At 43.7% G+C, this 19,336-nt stretch overlaps 2 protein-coding genes across 2 annotated transcripts in view; both read left to right on the plus strand.

Annotated features, from left to right (window-relative positions):
• kcnn3 (potassium intermediate/small conductance calcium-activated channel, subfamily N, member 3) overlaps positions 1 to 17,962 on the plus strand; it is a 50,754-nt gene extending 32,792 nt beyond the window's left edge. The window contains exons 6-9 of the mRNA XM_062539146.1: positions 1,863 to 1,973; positions 10,663 to 10,790; positions 11,695 to 11,764; positions 15,829 to 17,962. Of these exons, the coding sequence (XP_062395130.1) occupies positions 1,863 to 1,973; positions 10,663 to 10,790; positions 11,695 to 11,764; positions 15,829 to 16,197 (678 nt within the window). The 3' untranslated portion in view covers positions 16,198 to 17,962. The remainder of the gene's footprint in view (positions 1 to 1,862; positions 1,974 to 10,662; positions 10,791 to 11,694; positions 11,765 to 15,828) is intronic.
• A 234-nt stretch (positions 17,963 to 18,196) lies between these two features.
• The window catches only part of LOC134083416 (nuclear pore membrane glycoprotein 210-like), a 33,754-nt gene continuing 32,614 nt past the window's right edge, over positions 18,197 to 19,336 (plus strand). The window contains exons 1-2 of the mRNA XM_062539742.1: positions 18,197 to 18,382; positions 18,504 to 18,844. Coding sequence (XP_062395726.1) covers positions 18,669 to 18,844 — 176 coding nt within the window. The 5' untranslated portion in view covers positions 18,197 to 18,382; positions 18,504 to 18,668. The remainder of the gene's footprint in view (positions 18,383 to 18,503; positions 18,845 to 19,336) is intronic.

Below are 19,336 nucleotides of genomic sequence, written 5' to 3' on the forward strand. Positions count from 1 at the left end.
GGGGTAGTGAGGGGGCAGGTGGTAGTGCCAGAGTGGGGAGGGGTCTGTGTGATTATCTCTGATTATAAAACAAGTGTGTGTCTGTGTGTGCGTTTGTTTTGCTACTCCCACACAAAGCCACTCCACAGTACCGGCACTTCTATGGCTTTGGTGCCAGGATACCACCCCCCCCCACACACACACACACCTCCCCCCGACTCTTTCTGTCTGTCAGCCCCGGACGGTCGTGAATTTATGATGACTTACTCTCAGAAGCTTCTTCTCTCTCTCCCCCTCTAAAGTGTCAGATAAGAGGAAACAGGTGATGAGGAGGTGATAAGGCCTCCCCGTGTGTACTCAGTCCAGTTTTATAGACAGCACCGCCTGGACGAGGGGGCAGTCTGGGGTCAACAGCCTGGCAGTGTGATCAAATATGACCAGCCGAAGCCGACGATACTTAAAACCACAAAGGCAAAGGGATCCATAACTGATGTATTATTGCTCTGAGCCGGAGCAGCCCACCCTGAACAGATGAGATCATGGCTGGCTTCCGCTGGGAGGCTGAGCTTTAAGGAGCTCCATTTAGGTGTTCACTTCTAAAGGCCACTTCAGATGAATGTTTTAGCAGAGAGACCTCCCCGATGCACCTCACTTTAGCATTAAAGGCCTTTTGGGTACCTGTCTAAAACGCTGTTCACGTTCAGACGTACACACATGGATGCACACACATCTCTGAACACACACACACACACACATAATGTCTTGGCTTTCATGTACTATGTGTGTGAGAGAGCTAAACGGCTTTCTTTTCCGTTGAGTAGTACACTTCTGGGAAGTCTTCTCCATTAACCATACTGTACACAGAGAGAGAGAGAGAGAGAGAGAGAGAGAGAGAGAGAGAGAGAGAGAAAGAAACAGTGAATAGGAGATTTTCATCACAGGTTTGAATTCAAATTCATTTATCAGGCCAAATTAAATCACCATTTTCTCTTTCTCCTGTCCTCGCTCACTCCTTCACTTTCATTTTATGTCTGTTTGCATCTCCATATCTTTAATTTCTAAACTTTATTCTTTAATGTCTTGTTCACTTTCTCTACATCTCATTTTCCTAGCACTGTCTCAAACTCAGTCACCACCACACTTCTTTCTCTCTCTCTCTCTCTCTCTTTCTCCCTTCCTCTCTCTCCTTTTTCTTGCTCTCTGTCTGTTCTGTCCATTATCTGCCTTTCATTCTATCGTTCTATCTTTTTTTCTTCCTTGTTCTGTATTTCACCTCCACCCCAACATTCTCTCCTAACACTCCTGTTCATATTTATAATTTTGTCATTTTAACAGAAAATTGAGTCTTTCTCTCTGACATTTATACCCAAAGTGACTTGCAGCCCACTCAAGGCACACATTTATCAGTGTTTTTCCTTTCTCTCTCTCTCTCTCTCTCTCTCTCCCACCCTCCTCTCCGTCTCTAATGGAGTGGACTTGATGGGTGTTCTGTATTAAGCAGAGCTCTGTCTCTTGTCTAATGGACAACGGCCTCCGCTGAATCATTTTTTCTATTGGCTGGGGACTTGCACATCTTCCTCTGTTGGTCTTGCTCATGTTATCCCCACCGCCCATGTTATCCCCACCACCGCCAAACACACACACACACACACACACACACACACACACACACACACACACACACACACACACACACACACACACACACACACACACACACACACACGCTACCACCATCACCATCATCATCATCTCTGACCTTTCGCCTCATTTCTTCTCCTCTCCCTCTCTCTTACAGATGTCATCTTTGTCTCTCTCTGTGCTCCACCGTTTCTCTCTCTCTTTAACGCTCCGCTCTCCTCTCTCCCTTCTGTCTGTTCCAGGGGGCAGGCTGCACGGCGCTGGTGGTTGCCGTGGTAGCGCGGAAGCTGGAGCTGACCAAGGCGGAAAAGCATGTGCACAATTTCATGATGGACACGCAGCTCACAAAGAGGGTAACTCTCCCTCACACTAGGGCTGCACGAATTCTGGATAAAATGAGAATCACCACTTTTGAGATCATGATTCTCTCATGATTTTAAGTTAGGGATTCATGATTGTGAAATTCTGGGTCTATACCGATGTTTGCAATAACAATTTGGCCAATAACTGATACCAATACTATTTTCAACCAGAACAACATTTAGCTAGTGCAGATTTGATGCAACAGATCTGTAAATGTAATATTTGCTGATTGGCCAATTCCAGTAAACAGGGCCTACAGTATATATTGGTCAGTGCCTGTTTGGGTGCATCCCTACTTATCACACTCCCATTTGACCTGATAGCCTACAGAGGGAAATGCAAGAAGATGCCATACTGTACAGTATCTGCATTGGCACATATATTTCGGAGAAAGGGAATGTTCTTGCTTATGCAACAGCTTAAGAATTCTGATATTGAACATAAAACAGTATTTTTGTCTGTGCATTTTCTGCACAAGATGATGACCGCGGTGGGTAGACCTCTGTATAAGCCAAATCTGACATTTGAATTACTAACAACTAGTGGTATGTGCTAAAAGAAATAGCCGACGGATTTATCCAAAGTGAATTAACAGCATTTGTTTTTGTGACTTGCGTGATAAGTTTTGATTGCTGTCACAGACGTAGCCTATTCTTCAAAACGAGTTAACGAGTCGCCCTCTAACTAAAACTCTGCCAACATGCCTTGACTGACGGTTGTGATAACATGTTACAAAAGTAAAAGTCATTCGCTTGTAAAGTGACTCATTTTGTCCATTTCATTCGCCCCCTTGCACAACTTTTCTGCTGCCCTGTCATTTGCCCCGTCACTCTCTTGGTCACTGCTGTTCTGTCACATGGTGTAACCCTGCATGGTCATTTTTACGAAAGGAAGAAAGTAGGTCTGAAATGAACACCAGTGTTGGTGTCTATACAAATGTGGCAGAATTGTGGTTGTGGTTACAGTATATGTGAATTGAGATCGCAATTTTATTATAGTCAATTGTGCAGCCCTACCTCAAACATTCATAAACACACACACACACACACACACACACACACAGCTTTACAGTGATAAGACAAGCATGTGTGCTTCTACAAAGTTATTAAATACATTTCCCAAAGGTTAGAGAGGTTATCCTTAATTATGCAGCAGTCATCACACACACACACACACACACACACACACACACACAAACAAACAGTATGTTCTCCTCACCGTAATGAATGCTATTCTATATTGATGCCTTTCTGTCTGAGCAACATTAGTAATTGGCTCATTTCAAATACAGAACTCTCTCCATACGTTAGAGAACTCAAGTAGGAGCGCTGCTCAGAGCCCGTTTGTCAATCCGATCTTCAAACAGGCGCTCTTTTGTAGAGAGTGCGGACATATGATCAAAAAGAGAAGAAACAAAGACAATGTTTTGAAGCTAAACACTTAAGAAAGCCTTTAATGGAGCTTGGCAAAGAAGTTCAATTCAAGCTAATAATTGATTTTTTTTTTTAATTTCTTAGAAATTTGGTGTTTTTTTCTTTTCACTTCAAAACAGTGTGCATCTGTTTCTCTATGATATACTTCCCATATGTTATGCTGTGTTGTATTGCTATGTTTGACATGGTGGTGGTTTGTGTGTGTGTGTGTGTGGGGGGGGGGGGGGGTGATTGAGACATCACAGACATCAGGGCTGGGCTACCTGTATCATTATATCAACACCATGGACAGAGACCATAGCCTCTCACAGACACCAGGGTGGGCTACCTAAATCAGCACCACGGACAGAGACCATAGCTATACTCAAAACCCTGCTCTCCTTTTTCCTCTCTCGCTATTCACAAATATCAGTCTGTCTATCTGTCATAACCTCTTTCTGTCTCTCCCTATATGTCTTTTTTCTTCTTTCTACCTCTCTCTCTCTCTCCGTCCATATACCCTACCTCAGCTTCTCTTGACATCTCTTCAGACATATCCCAGCCACTCTCTCAATGTCTCCCAATGTCTCTCCTTGTGCATCTCTCTGACCATCTGCACATATTTTAGCCTCTCTCTCTCTCTCTCTCTCTCTCTCACTCGCTCCATCTCTCACTATGCCTGTCTACCTATCTTTCTCTCTCTTTTTCGTAGTCTCTCTCCCTTTCTCTCCCTCTCTCTCTCTCTCTGGATGCTTTCAATTTTTTATGCTGTTGAAAGACCCAAGTTTCAGAAATAGCTCTCCCTATCAAATATGTAGGGTACATCATGGCTGCGGGACAGCAGGAGGACTGGGTGATCAATAATTGCAGCACGTAGAAAAAAAAAAAAGAGAGGAAAAAAAAAAAAAAAATCCACCGGCCTCTCCAGGATGGGATTCGGTCTCGTCACTTAAAAAGTTTATTATCCGCGGCGTGCAATCGCTCTTCCAGCGTGGCCATCTGCCATCCGCAAAAAACCTGCTCCGAATCGGAATCGATAGACCTAAATGTAGCTTTGCCTCTTAATGTGCCTGGGCTCCGAAACGCTTCTCCTGCTACTATGGTTACAGAGAGGGGGTGGGACTGGTAACTTTGAATAATGGAATGATTACTTCACAGACCTGTTGCCGTGGAGACACCACGTTCAAGTGTTTATCTTAGACGGATGACAAAGCTGAAGGTGTTTCCCCTGTTTTTCCTACATCAGTAATTAGTGTGCAACTCAAGGAGAGTGGTGTTAGCGCCAGGCTAACAGAAACCAGGTGCCTTCCGACACATTGTGCAACCTAGCAGGGTTGACATCCTGTCAGCATTTTTTAAAAAGCAACTGGATATCCTAAAATGCACAATGTATGTCACAATATGTGCATATGTTCATGCCATATTTTTTACAGTCTATGGTCCATGCGTGTGCATTTCATTCTGTGTGCGTGTGTGTGTGTGGTGAGTGAGTGAGTGAGGGAGTGAGAGAGAGAGAGAGAGAGAGAGAGAGAGAGAGGAGAATGGCAGAAGATTTTTCACGAATTACTGAAAAGCCTGTGGCCCCATTGATTTCTAATAGACTCTTATCGTCTCCTCTAACTCTTCACGACACCACTGACCCCGATGGCAAATTGTCCTCATGAGATCAGACTCTACAAAATGCCACCACCATTTCAGCGTGCGTGTGTGTGTGTGTGTGTGTGTGTGTGTGTGTGGGTGTGTGTGTGTGTGTGTGTGTGTGTGTGTGTGTGTGTGTGTGTGTGTGTGTGTGTGTGTATGTGCGTGTGTAACTCTGTATGCAGTGTGTATGTGTGTGTGTGTGTGTGTGTGTGCATTGTACACAACCAGCCTTTTCCCAGATCCACATGAAATCATTCTGACCAACTCAAGGTCCTTTGTGTTTTTCACGTTTTTCCTCTCTGTTTTCATGTTGTCCATCTTTTCCCCCCTGAGCCTCCTTCGTCAGTGGTGTCAGTTGAAAGGTTAAAGCCCATGTCTTTCCTTGTGGTTGCCATGCTGATGAATACGCTAAGAGAACTGTGTATTGTTGTAGCATTCTGAGCCTACACTAAGGTACTGCGCCGACAGAAATGAGGAATTAGACTCGTCCTACAGAATGTGCATTTTTGGTGCTGAAACAAACATGGCATAAGACATGGCATAAAACATGGCCTTACATAAACAAATTTGTAATACACATGTTCCAAGTGGGTAGGGTGGAGCAATGGCATCATCACAGCCTGGGTTCCAACCCTGAACCTGAATACAGTACTTTTGTTACAGGTAATGAGGATGTGCATAACAGCACACAGCAACTGGTTATGGGAGTGTTTGCGAGCCGCTGTCCTAAAAGGACCTTGGAGATTTGCTAGGAAAATACAGTTGGACATTGTGATCGTGACCGTGAAGCCCAAGACAAACCACAGATTCCTGACGCGACAAGACAGAGTTGCAGCGATGTGAATTATATCTTACATGTAGTTGCAAGCCTTCGCAGAACATTTAACATGTTTAGTCGCAGTTGCAAGGTTTTAGAACGTCGCGTTGCGCCTTGTCGTGTCTCGTCACGTCGCGTCTCGTCTCTTCTCATCGCGAATCTTTGGTCTGAACCCAGCAGTGGTCATGTTTTAACATTCAACACTACAGAGGGTTCTGGACACGTACTGTATTATGACTGACTGAGGAGCATTCCAATGAGACTCATTATGTCATGGTAACAGCTCTATTGACAACATTCATAACTGCAGTAAAGACCGAGAGACACCATAGAAACCGCCGCTAACTGCAGCTAAGACATCTCACATAGAGCTCGACAGATTTATTGGTGGGCCGATATTAGATAGATGGCGCATCTACTTGCTACAAGACACACAAGCTGCTTGACTTGGTTCCACTTCCTAGCCTACACACAATGACAAAGAATTGCAGCTTGCGTTTCATAGTTTTCTGAAGTGGTTTGTGTGTTCATGGTGATGATGATTTTCATGTGAAATGTAATTCTCATTTCTTCTGGAAGCCGAAATAAACCCGAGAATGTTTATTGGACATGCTTGGTTTTTGCTGCAGTAGGATCATGTTAATCTTAAAGCCACTGGTCACCAGCTTAATGTAAGATCCAATTGCTCAGACTGTCCTTGGTGGTCCTGTCAGTGCTGCCAGTGAGTGTAAACTATCACGTTAAGCCCACGAAGACTGCACACAAAATAAATGTGAGCATACGAAAAAAAAGTCTTCTTGGCTAACATTATTTCCCAAACATTCACATACACCCCACTTTCAGTCTTCAATTTTTTTTCATTTCAACAAAGGTGTTCTCGCCAAGTAAGGAACTGCATGGTTTAATTACAAAGGCTAAAAGTAGGCTTAAGTAACGTTTTGCTTGTAACAATGTAGATTGTGCAATGGTAGTTATCAAAGAAGAAAGACCATACATTTCTTTTTAGAAAATACTGTATGAGAGTAGCCTGGGTGTTCCCATCCTGCCTTGCACGGTGATTTCATTCACGCTGCTAAGGCAGTCTGGAAACTACCGCCCTAATTTTTGCCTGAGATAGGGGACCAATCACAGAAGAGGGGGGAAAGCAAGACGATGATGAGCTATGCAGAGACGCATTTCACAGACATCCGTGGCACCCAATAAACGGATCTGGGCATTTTTTCAAAACGAGAAAATGAACGTTTGGTTCCCAGACCATGTCTCATTGAGAAGTGGTGGCGCTAGCCAGGCTAGTATGAGAGCCTTTCATTAGGAAACCAGATAGTTAGGCCACTTTAAACCGATAATGTCCCACCTTGATCAAGACTTTGTTATGGGAGAAAGCTTTTACATTGTGTTGGTTAAAAATGACCATCAGCCGATATATCGCTTATTGTTTTTTTTAAATACTCAAATCCAATACCGGTCGGACTCTACCACATACAGTAGTCAGTGAGGAATTCAAATTAAGGATTTCATTTTAGCTGATTGCAAGACCTGCTACTTTCCAGGTCAATGACCTGTCTATCATTCTCTGTGTGTGTGTGTGTGTGTGTGTGTGTGTGTTTGTGTGTGTGTGTGTGTGTGTGTGTGAGAGAGAGAGAGAGAGAGAGAGAGAGAGAATTTCCATCTATGTAAATGTCTGGATGTCTAATTCTAATTCCACAACACCATGCATTGTGTCTGTCTAGACATGAAGACATTTTCTAAAAATGGCAACAGGATGTGCCTGTCAAACTGCTAGGTTGCACAATGTGTGGAAGGCATTAGGTTTCTACAGGGGCCATAAAGAGGTTTGATTTTATAGACCGGGGCCAAGTAGATGTCTGACATCCTTGCACAATTCCCTGTTCAGTAAGGTGTAGGCTATTCACTTATCACTCCTTGTGCTTTTACTGTATACGACAGTTTCAGATTTGAAAGAAAGACACATCATTGAATATAGTATATTGCAAACTGTTACCTTAGTAGTATTGTTAGTAGGCTACTTCAAAAAGTTTAGAAAACTTAACAACTGTCATAGGCTATCTACTTTGCAGTGGTGCATACCAAATTATGTAAAATACTTTTTAACACACACACACACACACACACACACACACACACACACACACACACACACACACACACACACACAAGCATGCAGCAGTAGTACGTTACTGTATGTGAGTATCAATTGAAATGCTAAAAGCACGATGTTGGATCACCTTGCACCAGGTTATTTAAAACACATGTTAAAGCATACTTGAATTAAACCGTAGTGTATCGCTATTGGAAGTAGATTTTTTTAAAACTCCCAAACACTATTGTTGGTTGTTATGGGAACAATCAGGGACAGTGTCGTTGGTCGGAAACCTCAATACTTGACAACATTCATAACGGCAAAAACCGAGAGAGAACCTAGAAACCGTTGCTAACTGCAGCTAAGGCATCTCGTTAAGTAGCCTACATGAAGCAGTCAGCCAGGATTTCAAATTAAGGATTTCATTTTGGCTGATTGCAAAGCCTGTTACTTTCCAGGCCAGTGACCCGTCTATCATTATTTATGTGTGTGTGTGTGTGTGTGTGTGTGTGTGTTTGTGTGAGAGAGAAAAGGTAGAGCGAGACATCTCTTTTTGTTTTTGTTTTAATACCGGTATATCCTCTAAATGGCTCTCTCTGTCCACGTGTCTGTCTGTTTTTTCCTGCCTCACGTCCTGCCATTAGATGCGGGGAGTGGCCATAGTTTCATTAGGGAGACAGCAGGCTGACCTCTGCTAATGAATCAGGTTATCAGAGAGCTGAAGCCCGTGGCTCTGGACGGCGTGCGCGCTCAGTCTGGCTCCCCTCCTGCACGGGGCCGCGCCAGTCAAATCAAAAGCTTATTAAAAAGGCACAGCCCGCTGCCTTGTGCCAGGGCCATTGGGAACATAATTGTTCTTTTCTTATGAAATTGCATGTTGCTTTGAAGTCTCCTCAGCCATTTCTCCTTCTAACAGACCATTCTTACGCCCCCCCCCCCTCTCTCTCTCTCTCTTTCTCTTTCTCTATCGCTCTCTCTCTCTTCTTGCGGGGCCAGAGAATCCATTCATTCTCCTGTGTGGTATTTCATGAGAGGGCAGACATTAATATCGAGAGAGATATGCGGCGCGGAGCAGATCAAAGTGGCCATGGGTGCTTTGTTATTGATGTTACGGCTAGAAAAGCATGGAATCCGCCCTGTGTTAGGCCAACACATTCCATAATTAGTGTAATAGCTGTAAAATCAGAGGCAGTGGAACGGAGGAACTGACTATTACCATATCGTTCTTTAACTTAATGAATGAAATACAATAAAACATGAAAAGAAGGATGAATCTGATGAATATTCAGCCAAATATATTTGTACTTTTTCATTTTTACAAAATACCATTTTTCACTTTTTACTCCAATGACAACAATCAGTCTCAAGAAATGTAAAGACAGTGTTTTGTGTGAATAAATTATCTTATGTCTTGACATACAGATTGAAATAAATGAATTCACAATAGTGCCTACCCACACAAGAGGATTGAGACATACTGCACACAATACATTCACAGTACAGAGATGCTGCATCCAATTACTGTGCCTTTAGAATTAATATGGAACATTTTGGTTACCATTCTATTTTGAACATTTTTCAGTATAGCATTCTCAATGTTTTTTTTTCTAAACGTGTTTATAATCAGAACGACTCAAAGCTTAAGGAGTCTCAGGAACTTATTTCCAGAGAGAGCAAGCTCTTTATCAAAGACACCAATCCACTCGCCTCTTTTCAATCACCTCCTCTTTCAATACCTCAACAGTAAAGCCCTTTGCTTTTCTTATCCACTCTAAAACTCTCGGGTGAAAAAAGCTTCCGGTCCCTTCGCAGATAAGCCTCCAACATCACCACATTGTTTTCGTCAGGAAATTAGAAGGGTTGACTCAACAGACATCCATCTATTAGCCTGCTGTAACGCGTCCATACGTTAGCAGGCATTCATGTCCATCACTTAGGTGAACGCTTTTTTATGCTTCTGTTTACTATTACTCTTTGTTTTTGTTTTTGTTTATGTAAGGCACATTGAATTACTCCTGTGTATGAAATGTGCTATATAAATAAACTTGCCTTGCCTTGCCTTGCCTCTTGTTGTTTGGGGCCATTCTAAAGGTCTCTGCTGTCTGCCTCTGTATTTTTTCTGTAACACTGGGTGTGGCTGTGGCTTTAAGTGTCAGGAGGTTCCCCTGATTCCCCACACACACACACACACACACACACACATACACACCGACACACCGACACAGCGACACACACACGCACACGCACACACACACACACACACACACACACACACACACACACACAGCAATGTTCACATCATTCTGTCGCTCTCTGGAGGATCACTCCCAATCTCGTTGTTACACTGTAGGCGCTGTATTAACCTCATGAGTGCAGAGGAAAACAAAAAAATATCCTACGGAGTAATTACTTGTGGTAAACAATTACAGCATACTGTGCGTCTGTGTTCAGCCTTCACACTGGCGCTTTATACCAACGTTTGGCAAAAGAAAACATCTGGTTGAACTGTAAACATTTAGAACAACAGTAGAATAACACGTTCATGTAGAATGTAGAGGAGGAAGTGGTTGCCCGCTCATTGTGATTTGTATTTATGTGTTTGTTTTGTGTGTGTGTTTGTGAGTGTGTGTGTGTGTGTGTCGGAGGGGTTGCCTGGGGAGTGTTTGTCCCAAGCTGACGCGGTTGCCATGGCGGCCTGTGCTCCTCAGATAAAGAACGCGGCGGCTAACGTGCTGAGGGAGACGTGGCTCATCTACAAGCACACCAAGCTGCAGAAGAAGATCGACCACGCCAGGGTCCGCAAGCACCAGAGGAAGTTCCTGCAGGCCATCCACCAGTGAGTCACGTGCACGCGCACGCATGTACACGCACACAAGCACACATGCATGTATGCGCGTGCGCCCTCGCGCACACACACACACACACTCAAAGCAAACACAATACGTTTGCATATCTAAGCACACCTTAGTAGTTCATGCACCTATACATACAGTACAGTACATTCATTTTACACAAACCCCACCCACACACACATATAAATCTAGTATAAAGCCCATTTCAGGTGGATAATATACATGCATAATGCATATGAACCAAAAAAAAAAAACTCGCAACACACGTAGTCACGTACTGTACACACAGAAATGCCATCCTAGATCCACATTCTCTCTGGCCTGACAACAGCACCTCTCTGGCCTGCGTTTCCTCCCCGGTCGTTAGGGGAGCGCGGAGCCGAGAGCACGGGGGGTTGTTCTGCTGCTGACCTGCTCTCACTTCCGAACGTCTCGCACTAATGCGCTAATAAGGCACTCAGCGCACTAGCCAACTAGTGGTTTCTTGCACAGTGCCTTTCAAGTGGCGTCCCTTTTAACCCCCCGTGACCTCTTCGAATCGAGACGGATTTAGGATGGGGGGGTCCTGTAGCCATTGAAAACTGCGCAGCCAGCAGGCTAAAATGTTCCTCTTGGCCGTTTGTAACTTGAGGTACAATTGTGTAATAGTCTACTTCTCTTGTGTAATTGTCCTCTACTTCTACATACTGTTTCCTGTGCTTTGTCTGTCTGTGTTGCTGTGTGTTGGCCTGGTTTAATGCATATGGATGGGAACTTTTTATTAGCAATTTCTTTCATCTGCCACAGTGCTGAAGCATTAATGTTCTGGTCTATTGCTTTTTCTATGCTGTAATGCTCAGCCAATTTTACGTTACCACATGGACTGATGACATTTTTGTGTGTTTCTAGGCTCCGCAGTGTAAAAATGGAACAACGTAAGCTAAGTGATCAAGCCAACACTTTGGTGGACCTCTCAAAGGTGAGCGCTCACAGACACACCAAGTACAAATCTGTCTTCCTGCACACACATGCACAGACACACACACATGCACATAAGACTGCAACTTGATTTCAATCATACATACTGTATGTTCAAACACTTACAGTACACAGGCATAGCAAATATTTTAAATGTACACGCGTGAACTTAGATAATATAAAAACAGTACAATCTTTGAATCTGAGATACACATACATACATACATACATACATACATACATACATACATACTACATACATACATACATACATACACAACAGCTGTTAGGCACAAATCTCCCCTCTGGAGCTAATCAGCCCCTAATGATAGTGTGAGACACACATGACACACGCATACTTCTGCCCTCCCCAAATATATCTCTGCATTCAACTGTTTCCATGCTGACCCGTTTATTTCCGTGGCTTTGCGTCTCCTAGCAACCAGCACAAGTGTTAGAACAGGGACGGCATAGAAGGCAAGGAAGACAGGCGGTGGAGAGGAATGAGAGGACAGAAAACATGCATGTTTTGAATGCTCCTGTGTGAGTGTGTGTGTGTGTGTGTGTGTGTGTGTGTGTGCGCGCATGTGTGTGTAAGTAAGGAAGAGTGTGTGTAAGCGTGTGTTCCTATGGTCACACTAAACTACATTAGAGCCATTCCATATGCCCTGCCATGGAGCTGTATGTAACAGTCTCTCTGCTGGCAGGGCTTATGCCTTTTTATGTTATTTTGATTTGATTCTGTCGGGGGCCCTTTCTCCTGATTCCCCCGAGACGCTTGGACGCGCCGGGCGCTCCGGACGCGCTCCGATAATCCCCAAACTGTGAAACGAGCATCCGAAACGGGACGGATCAAGTCGAGCGAGCCAGCCAGCCAGCCAGCGGAGAGCTGTCCACTCAGGGCACGGCCACACGTCCGGTGAAGATGCCTGGTTATCTGTGACAGCAGTACAGATCCAGACTCAGAGAGAGAGAGAGAGAGAGGGAGAGAGTGCAGGATAGAGAGAGAGAGGGAGAGAGTGCAGGATAGAGAGAGAGAGAGAGAGAGTCAGAGAGAGAGAGAGAGGTTTCCGGTGCCCCCCGCCCGACACTGGCATCAGTCTGTGCTCACCAGCTGCACGCACGTTCTCGCCCCGAGGCAGCTGTGTCGGAGCCACTTTAATCGTGCCTCCCATGGCAAGCAGATAAACTCCTGCCCTCCTGGATCACAGCTAACTCGCAGCCACACCTCTGAAGCAAAGGGGGCTAGCGTTGACGTGACAAAAACATATGCCTTTAAAAAATGTTCTCCCAGGTGAATATCAAGTCCAATATTAATTCGGACACATTCGGATTCCGATATATCAGCCTATATCATGATATCAATAACATGCTTGAAGACGTATTACCTGGCTCAGGTCCCCACATTTTCGAGACTCAATTTGGCGGTGAAAAGACCCGAAGCTAAAAACACAATTTGTCGTGAGACCTCTCCGCATGCTCCATTGGGTGCGGCGCTGACGGCGAGCCAGTTTGCAGTTAGTGGAGGGTGCTAAAAGCAATACCCTCTGCCCTCGCCTCCTCCGGTGCCACCATTAGCCTTTCAACTAGTTGGTGTTTTGTGGCATAATAGGGCAGTCTAAAGGGAAAACAACAAGAGCAGCATTTCAAATGACTGATCCTGAGTCAGTAGACTGCAGCTCACTTCGAAGACAGTACATGTCACAGGGAGAACTCCTCACGCAAATGTGACAGCTCTGTCAGCATACTGTCCTTTTGGTTTTGCCATCCACAGGTATATTCCACTCACTGTTTATTTATCCCTTCAGACATCAGTGGCTGGGGGAACTCCACTGCTTTAAGTAACGCTGAGTCCTTCAATCCTCTAGCGCGCCACATTTATTCTGGGGCATCAATTAGAATTGACCAGCTTTACACTGAGTTGTTGTGACAGCACTGGCTGTGTGTTTGTGTTTTGTTAATGTCTGTTTAGACAAACGAGACTAATCCCTTTAACTTGTACGGGAGATGGCCAATTTGTTTGCTATTTCATGACAGCCTTATTAAAGCAACACTAAGGAGTTTTTTTGTACTTTAGAATAATGTTTTCAAAATAATTTCAGTGGTTCATCAACTCGTAACAGGGTGAACGGCACTTCTGTATTCGCTTCGCAGCCCTCTATCTATATAGCTATAACTTCACTATGTAAGTTTACCAGATCGGGTAGCAGATCTGTAGTTTGATGGAATGAGACATAATAAACTACAAATATGACTTGCTTCGATGTCTCAAGACATCCTACTTTCATAAAATCATGCAACATCCTCTGTTTTGTCTGTGGACATTGTTATTGGCTTAGCTTTAGTGCTTTAGTGTTGCTTTAAGAGGTATTAGGTGCTGTACAGTGATACCGTGAGGAGTGAGGTCTTTTGGAAGGCACTCCAGAATTACATATGCTTTAGGTTAGATCATTTCAGCAGGATTTATAGGAATTTATTACAATTAATTAATTCCATTAATATGGTTGGCCTTCTCTCTTCATGGCTCTGGAATTCACATTAACCACCATCCATAATGGCCTTTTGAGTTCATTATACCATCATCAAATTACACCATCTTCAGTTTGGCAACCTTCTGATCGCAGATTATTTTGCGCTCGTATTCCTCAAAGAGTTAATACAGTTCAGCGGATGTTAAGCGGAAATAGCACACTTGAAAACACTTTAACACGTGACTGACATTTGATTAAAAATTGTAGCTGCAAGGATTTCTGCATATGAGGCGCTGATTGATTGTATGGGAATCATTTCTTAACAAATTATTCATTTGAGCCTAGCTGCTAAAATTCAAGAATACTTTGCAAAGGGCAGATGAGTACAAATGTGTTTATTTTGTGAAACATTTAATAAGCATTTCCTTCTGCTCAATTTCCTGGCTGTACTTCTCCTCCTGAGAACTAAAGCTACTAGCTGTTGGGGAACTGAATGGCTCAAAGCTTACAAAGATAAACTTAAATGGTCTTTAGTAGGCTACATTCTACAGTGTTTGCAATATGTTGACATATGGAAAAGGGTTCTTGCCATAAATTTGTATGCGTTTCTTATCTCTCTTTTTTGCCCCTCCTCTTCCTCACTCTGCCTCAGGCTACATTGTCATCCTTCCAACCCACTCTTCCTTTGCTCCTTTTTTTCCCTAACCTCCTCTTATTCCCTCCATCCTCTCTCCATCTGTGCCTCCACGCATCACTCCCTCCCCTCCGTCTCTTCCTCCCTCGTTCCGTGGGTTCTTTCATCTTGACCTCTGAATTTCCTCTGTCCCATCCTCATCTGACTATCCTCTCTCTCTCTCTCCTGTTCTTATTCTTCCTCGTGCCCCTTCACGGCTTTCTCTCGTCGTCCTCTGAGCTCAACTCCGTCGTTCATCCCTCAAAACTCTTTCTCTCTTCTCTCTCTCTGTCTTATCCTACTTCTGCTTTCTCTCTTGCGATGTCTCATAATCTCCCACACATTATCTCCTTATTCCCATTTTGACTCCATCATCTCTCCCTCTCTCTCTTGCATGTCTTTTTTTTACCCTTCTCTCAGTATTCCTCTAACCCATCTCTCTATCCCCCTTTTCTGTTACTATATATCTGCATCTTTTGCCACTATATTTCTCTAATACCCCCTTCACTCCCTCACTCCCTCACTCTATCTATCTATTTATCTATCTAATTCTCCCCGTTTTTGTTGTTCCTTTATTTAGCTTGGTTTGTTTTGTTTTGTTTTGTTTCGTTGTTTTTGTGTAGCTTGTGTGTGTATTGGAAGTGGGGTTTTCTTAGGTTCTAATATGGGCCATTTTCGCTTGTTCTTGGTTTCATTTTGACTCACAATAAAGGAAGCTTAAAAGTCAAAGTCAAATAATTGGGGAAGACTTTCAGGGAGATGTCATTCTGCAGTAGAAAGTAATTCCGCCTTTGTTCCCCTCTCTTCTCTCTCTTCTCTCTCTTTTCTCTCTCTCTCTCTTTGTCTTTGTCTGTCTCTCTCTGTATGTCTGTCTCTCTGTCTCTCTGTCTCTCTCTCTCTCTCTCTCTCTCTCTCTCGCAGATGCAGAGTGTCATGTATGAGCTGATGTCGGAGCTGAACGACCGCAGCGAGGACCTGGAGCGCCAGATGCTGAGCCTGGAGCAGCGCGTGGAGCAGCTGACGGCGGGCTTCAGCGCCCTGCCCGCTCACCTGTCGGCCACGCTGGCCGCCCAGCACAACGCCCTGCTGATGTTGCTGCGCGAGCGCGACACCAAGCTGCTCTCGCCGCCCATGCCCCTCGCCCCCGTGCCGCTGCCCCACGCCAACGGCAACGGCCAGACCAACGCCACGGGCGTCGCCGCGGCCGCCACCATCGCGGCCGCTCCCAGCGGCGCAGCGCAGGGCAGCGAGGCCGACGACAGCCCCAACACCACCGCCTCCAGCTGCTGAGGGAGACTGGACCGGAGAGATGAGAGAGGAGGAGGAGGAGGAGGAGAGGAATGGAGGAGAGAGAGAACAACGAAGGAGGAGGGGTTGGGAGAACCCCCAGGAAATGGCTGTTGAGGAGGGAGGTGGTAAAGAGTGGATGTGACATTAGAGGAGGGGGAGAGAGAGAGAGAGAGACAGAGATGAAGAGAGGAAGAAGATGAAGAAGAAGAGAAGAGAGTGAACAGGGAAACACGAGATGAGTGGAAAATCTTCAGGGGGTAAGGGCTCTGACTGAGAACTCAGGAGAGATGGAAGAATTAAATAAGCTGGGGAAATGACTATGAGGAGGAGGAAACATTGCACACGAGAGGCCTGGTGGAAAAGAGGACAAGAGGAAGATGATGAAGAAGAGAGACTGAAATAATGGTGTATGAACGCCTCTCTTGGAATGTGCACACTGATTATAGGAAAATGTCTCTCTCCCTCCATCAGGAAACCATGACAATGACTTTTTAATCTTATGATGTGTTTTTTATTACCTAATTGCTAATTGTGTGTTAACAAGCATCCCTTTAAAGAGAGCTCAGTCAATAACATGAAACAGACTAGTGCTACTGCCATAAAATGCACACACACACACACCGACACACCACTCCCTCTCTCTTTCACACACACACACACACACACATACTGTAGTAAACACATTGAGCTCACATTCTTGTCACACACAACCTGTTGAAAACAAAAAAGGCACACACAAGATATATGGGCTAAGAGACAACCAGAGAGTGCAGAAAGCACATAGATCGTTAAATTCATGTTGGATAGGCCACACACACACACACACACACACACACACACACACACACACACACACACACACACACACACACACACAGACTGCAAGATACAGATCACTGCCAAAATGAGCCAAGTGGAAGCAAACCAATTTAGTTTAAGCTTTTCATCATGATGTTTGCATATCCGGAGGACGAACCCTCACTGTTTTGATGAATGTATACGTTGAAATGCATATCTACACAGCCCTAATAGTCTCAAAACATATAGCAGTAACCACACTAACAAAAAAATACAGACATAGCCTACACACATTTTCTGATTAACTTTGCTACCAAAGTGCTCTGTCTCCAGCTGACTGCAAAGGACAATGACTATGAAGGATACGAGAGATGCAGAGTAAATAAAAATGGGGAGGAGGATGAGAGGTGTCAATACCAGTCATTGACTCCTGTGAATGTCATGGTGGAAAGGATGAGATAATCAGGTCTGATTCAGGAGGGTGGTTTAGGAAGTGCTGAAAGAGAGGCAACCCTTACACAACCTGCCATGTGAGCTGCTCTTAAGACAAACTACTTTAGAAAGAAGGACTAAAGTCATTCTTCAAAGAAATGATTATCATTGAAATGGTGTGTCAGAATAACAGACAATATCTATTCTGACCCCATTCCTACGGAGACCATTTTAAAAACTGTCTTATAGTGACATCCTGTGGCCGGAATACTGAACTAAACCTGCTTGGAATATTGTACAGTATGCTATTACAGAAAAACTGCTTTGTAAGGCTTTTTTCTTATTTTTTTCCTTTTTTAAAAAAACTAACCATTTAATGATTATTAACACAATTATAGCTTACATTTACCATTATTATAGCATTCATTCGTCACAACATTTAATATAACTGTATTAATAACTTTAATAACTATCAACAAATAATGGATAAGGGAAAGGTGACGTTTGAGGTTGAAATTATTTTGTAATTTTATTTTACCAGAGAGAATTAATAAAGTATATATCTATATAACATTACTGTGTGGAAATGATGTTTATTCTTGTCGATGCACGTTCTATCTCATCTTGATTGATTCCATCACAGAACCCTAGAACTAGAAACCCTACAGTAGGTTCTATTTACATCTATCGATTCCATTGACTGCTAGCTAGCAACAAGATTTTACATGGAATAACTTTTACATAAACACGTTCAGAATCTGGATATATTTCCGTACAAAATCTTGACGTAGGAGGGAATCTCGATTTATTTTAACAATACCTCAATCAAGCTTTCATATCGGTAATGTGTATCACGAAAGATTATTTGAAAATCAACAATTAACCAAACAATAGCTAACTAGCTAGCTACATAGCTACATAGCTAACACTAGCTAACCTGTTATCGACTAGCCAGGTAAGATATCAACTAACCACCAGAGTCATTTTCAATTATCAGCTTACTTTTATTTCGTTCATAAACAAGGAATATGTTATGATGTATTAATTGACATGGTGTGTTTATTGAACATCGACAGGTGGTTAAACATTTTGTTGGATGGCATACCTGACATCATGACTTAGAAGCTACCCTTGGTGAATGGATAGCTGCTAACTTACCGTTGATGTAGTTCATAAGATGTTGCACTGAAGCCATTCTTGGACAAACGTCGCCAGTCTGGACCAAAGTGTGTTTTGTCAATATGCCACTCTTCGGCCCCTGGAGAGTCCCGGAGATTTTGAGAATATGGGTACTTTGCACATCATTAATTACTTACAGTCACTCATCAAAATTGAACGTACCAAAACTCCTTCTCCCATATTCTACACACGCTTCTGTCAATTTCACGCTGAAAGCAGAGACGGGATGCTACACTTGGTGAGTGACAGGCCCAGGCTGTAACAAATTCCATGACTGCATTTTTTCTCCCTGCCTCTCTCTCAATAATACTCTTGCGTTCCTCCTAAAATGAACTCTGAATTAGTCCTCATAGTCTGTCCGATTTCAGTGATATACTGTATAGGATGATGTTATTTATGGAATTTGGTAATCCCAATGGATGACCCATTTTCATAAATTGCCTCCCAGAATGATAAGTGATTGGAAGCTTGGCCACTCTTAATATTGCAGTGGAGAACTTGCAATGCCTTGGGGTCGGATGTGGCATTCCCACTGGAGTTGGACTCTGAAACGTTAATCATTTTGCTAATTTAAAAACTTAACATAATCCCTTATCTTGTCACTCTATCTGTAAATGTAATTATGCAGAGCAGCAATTATGTAAGATCAGGTCTAATCCTTCTTCTGCGGCACCACTGATGGTTTCTCCCCCCCCCCCCCCCCCCCCCCCCATCCAAAAACATGACCTCA

Source organism: Sardina pilchardus, chromosome 6, assembly GCF_963854185.1.
Source record: "Sardina pilchardus chromosome 6, fSarPil1.1, whole genome shotgun sequence".
Classification (NCBI taxonomy): domain Eukaryota; kingdom Metazoa; phylum Chordata; class Actinopteri; order Clupeiformes; family Clupeidae; genus Sardina; species Sardina pilchardus.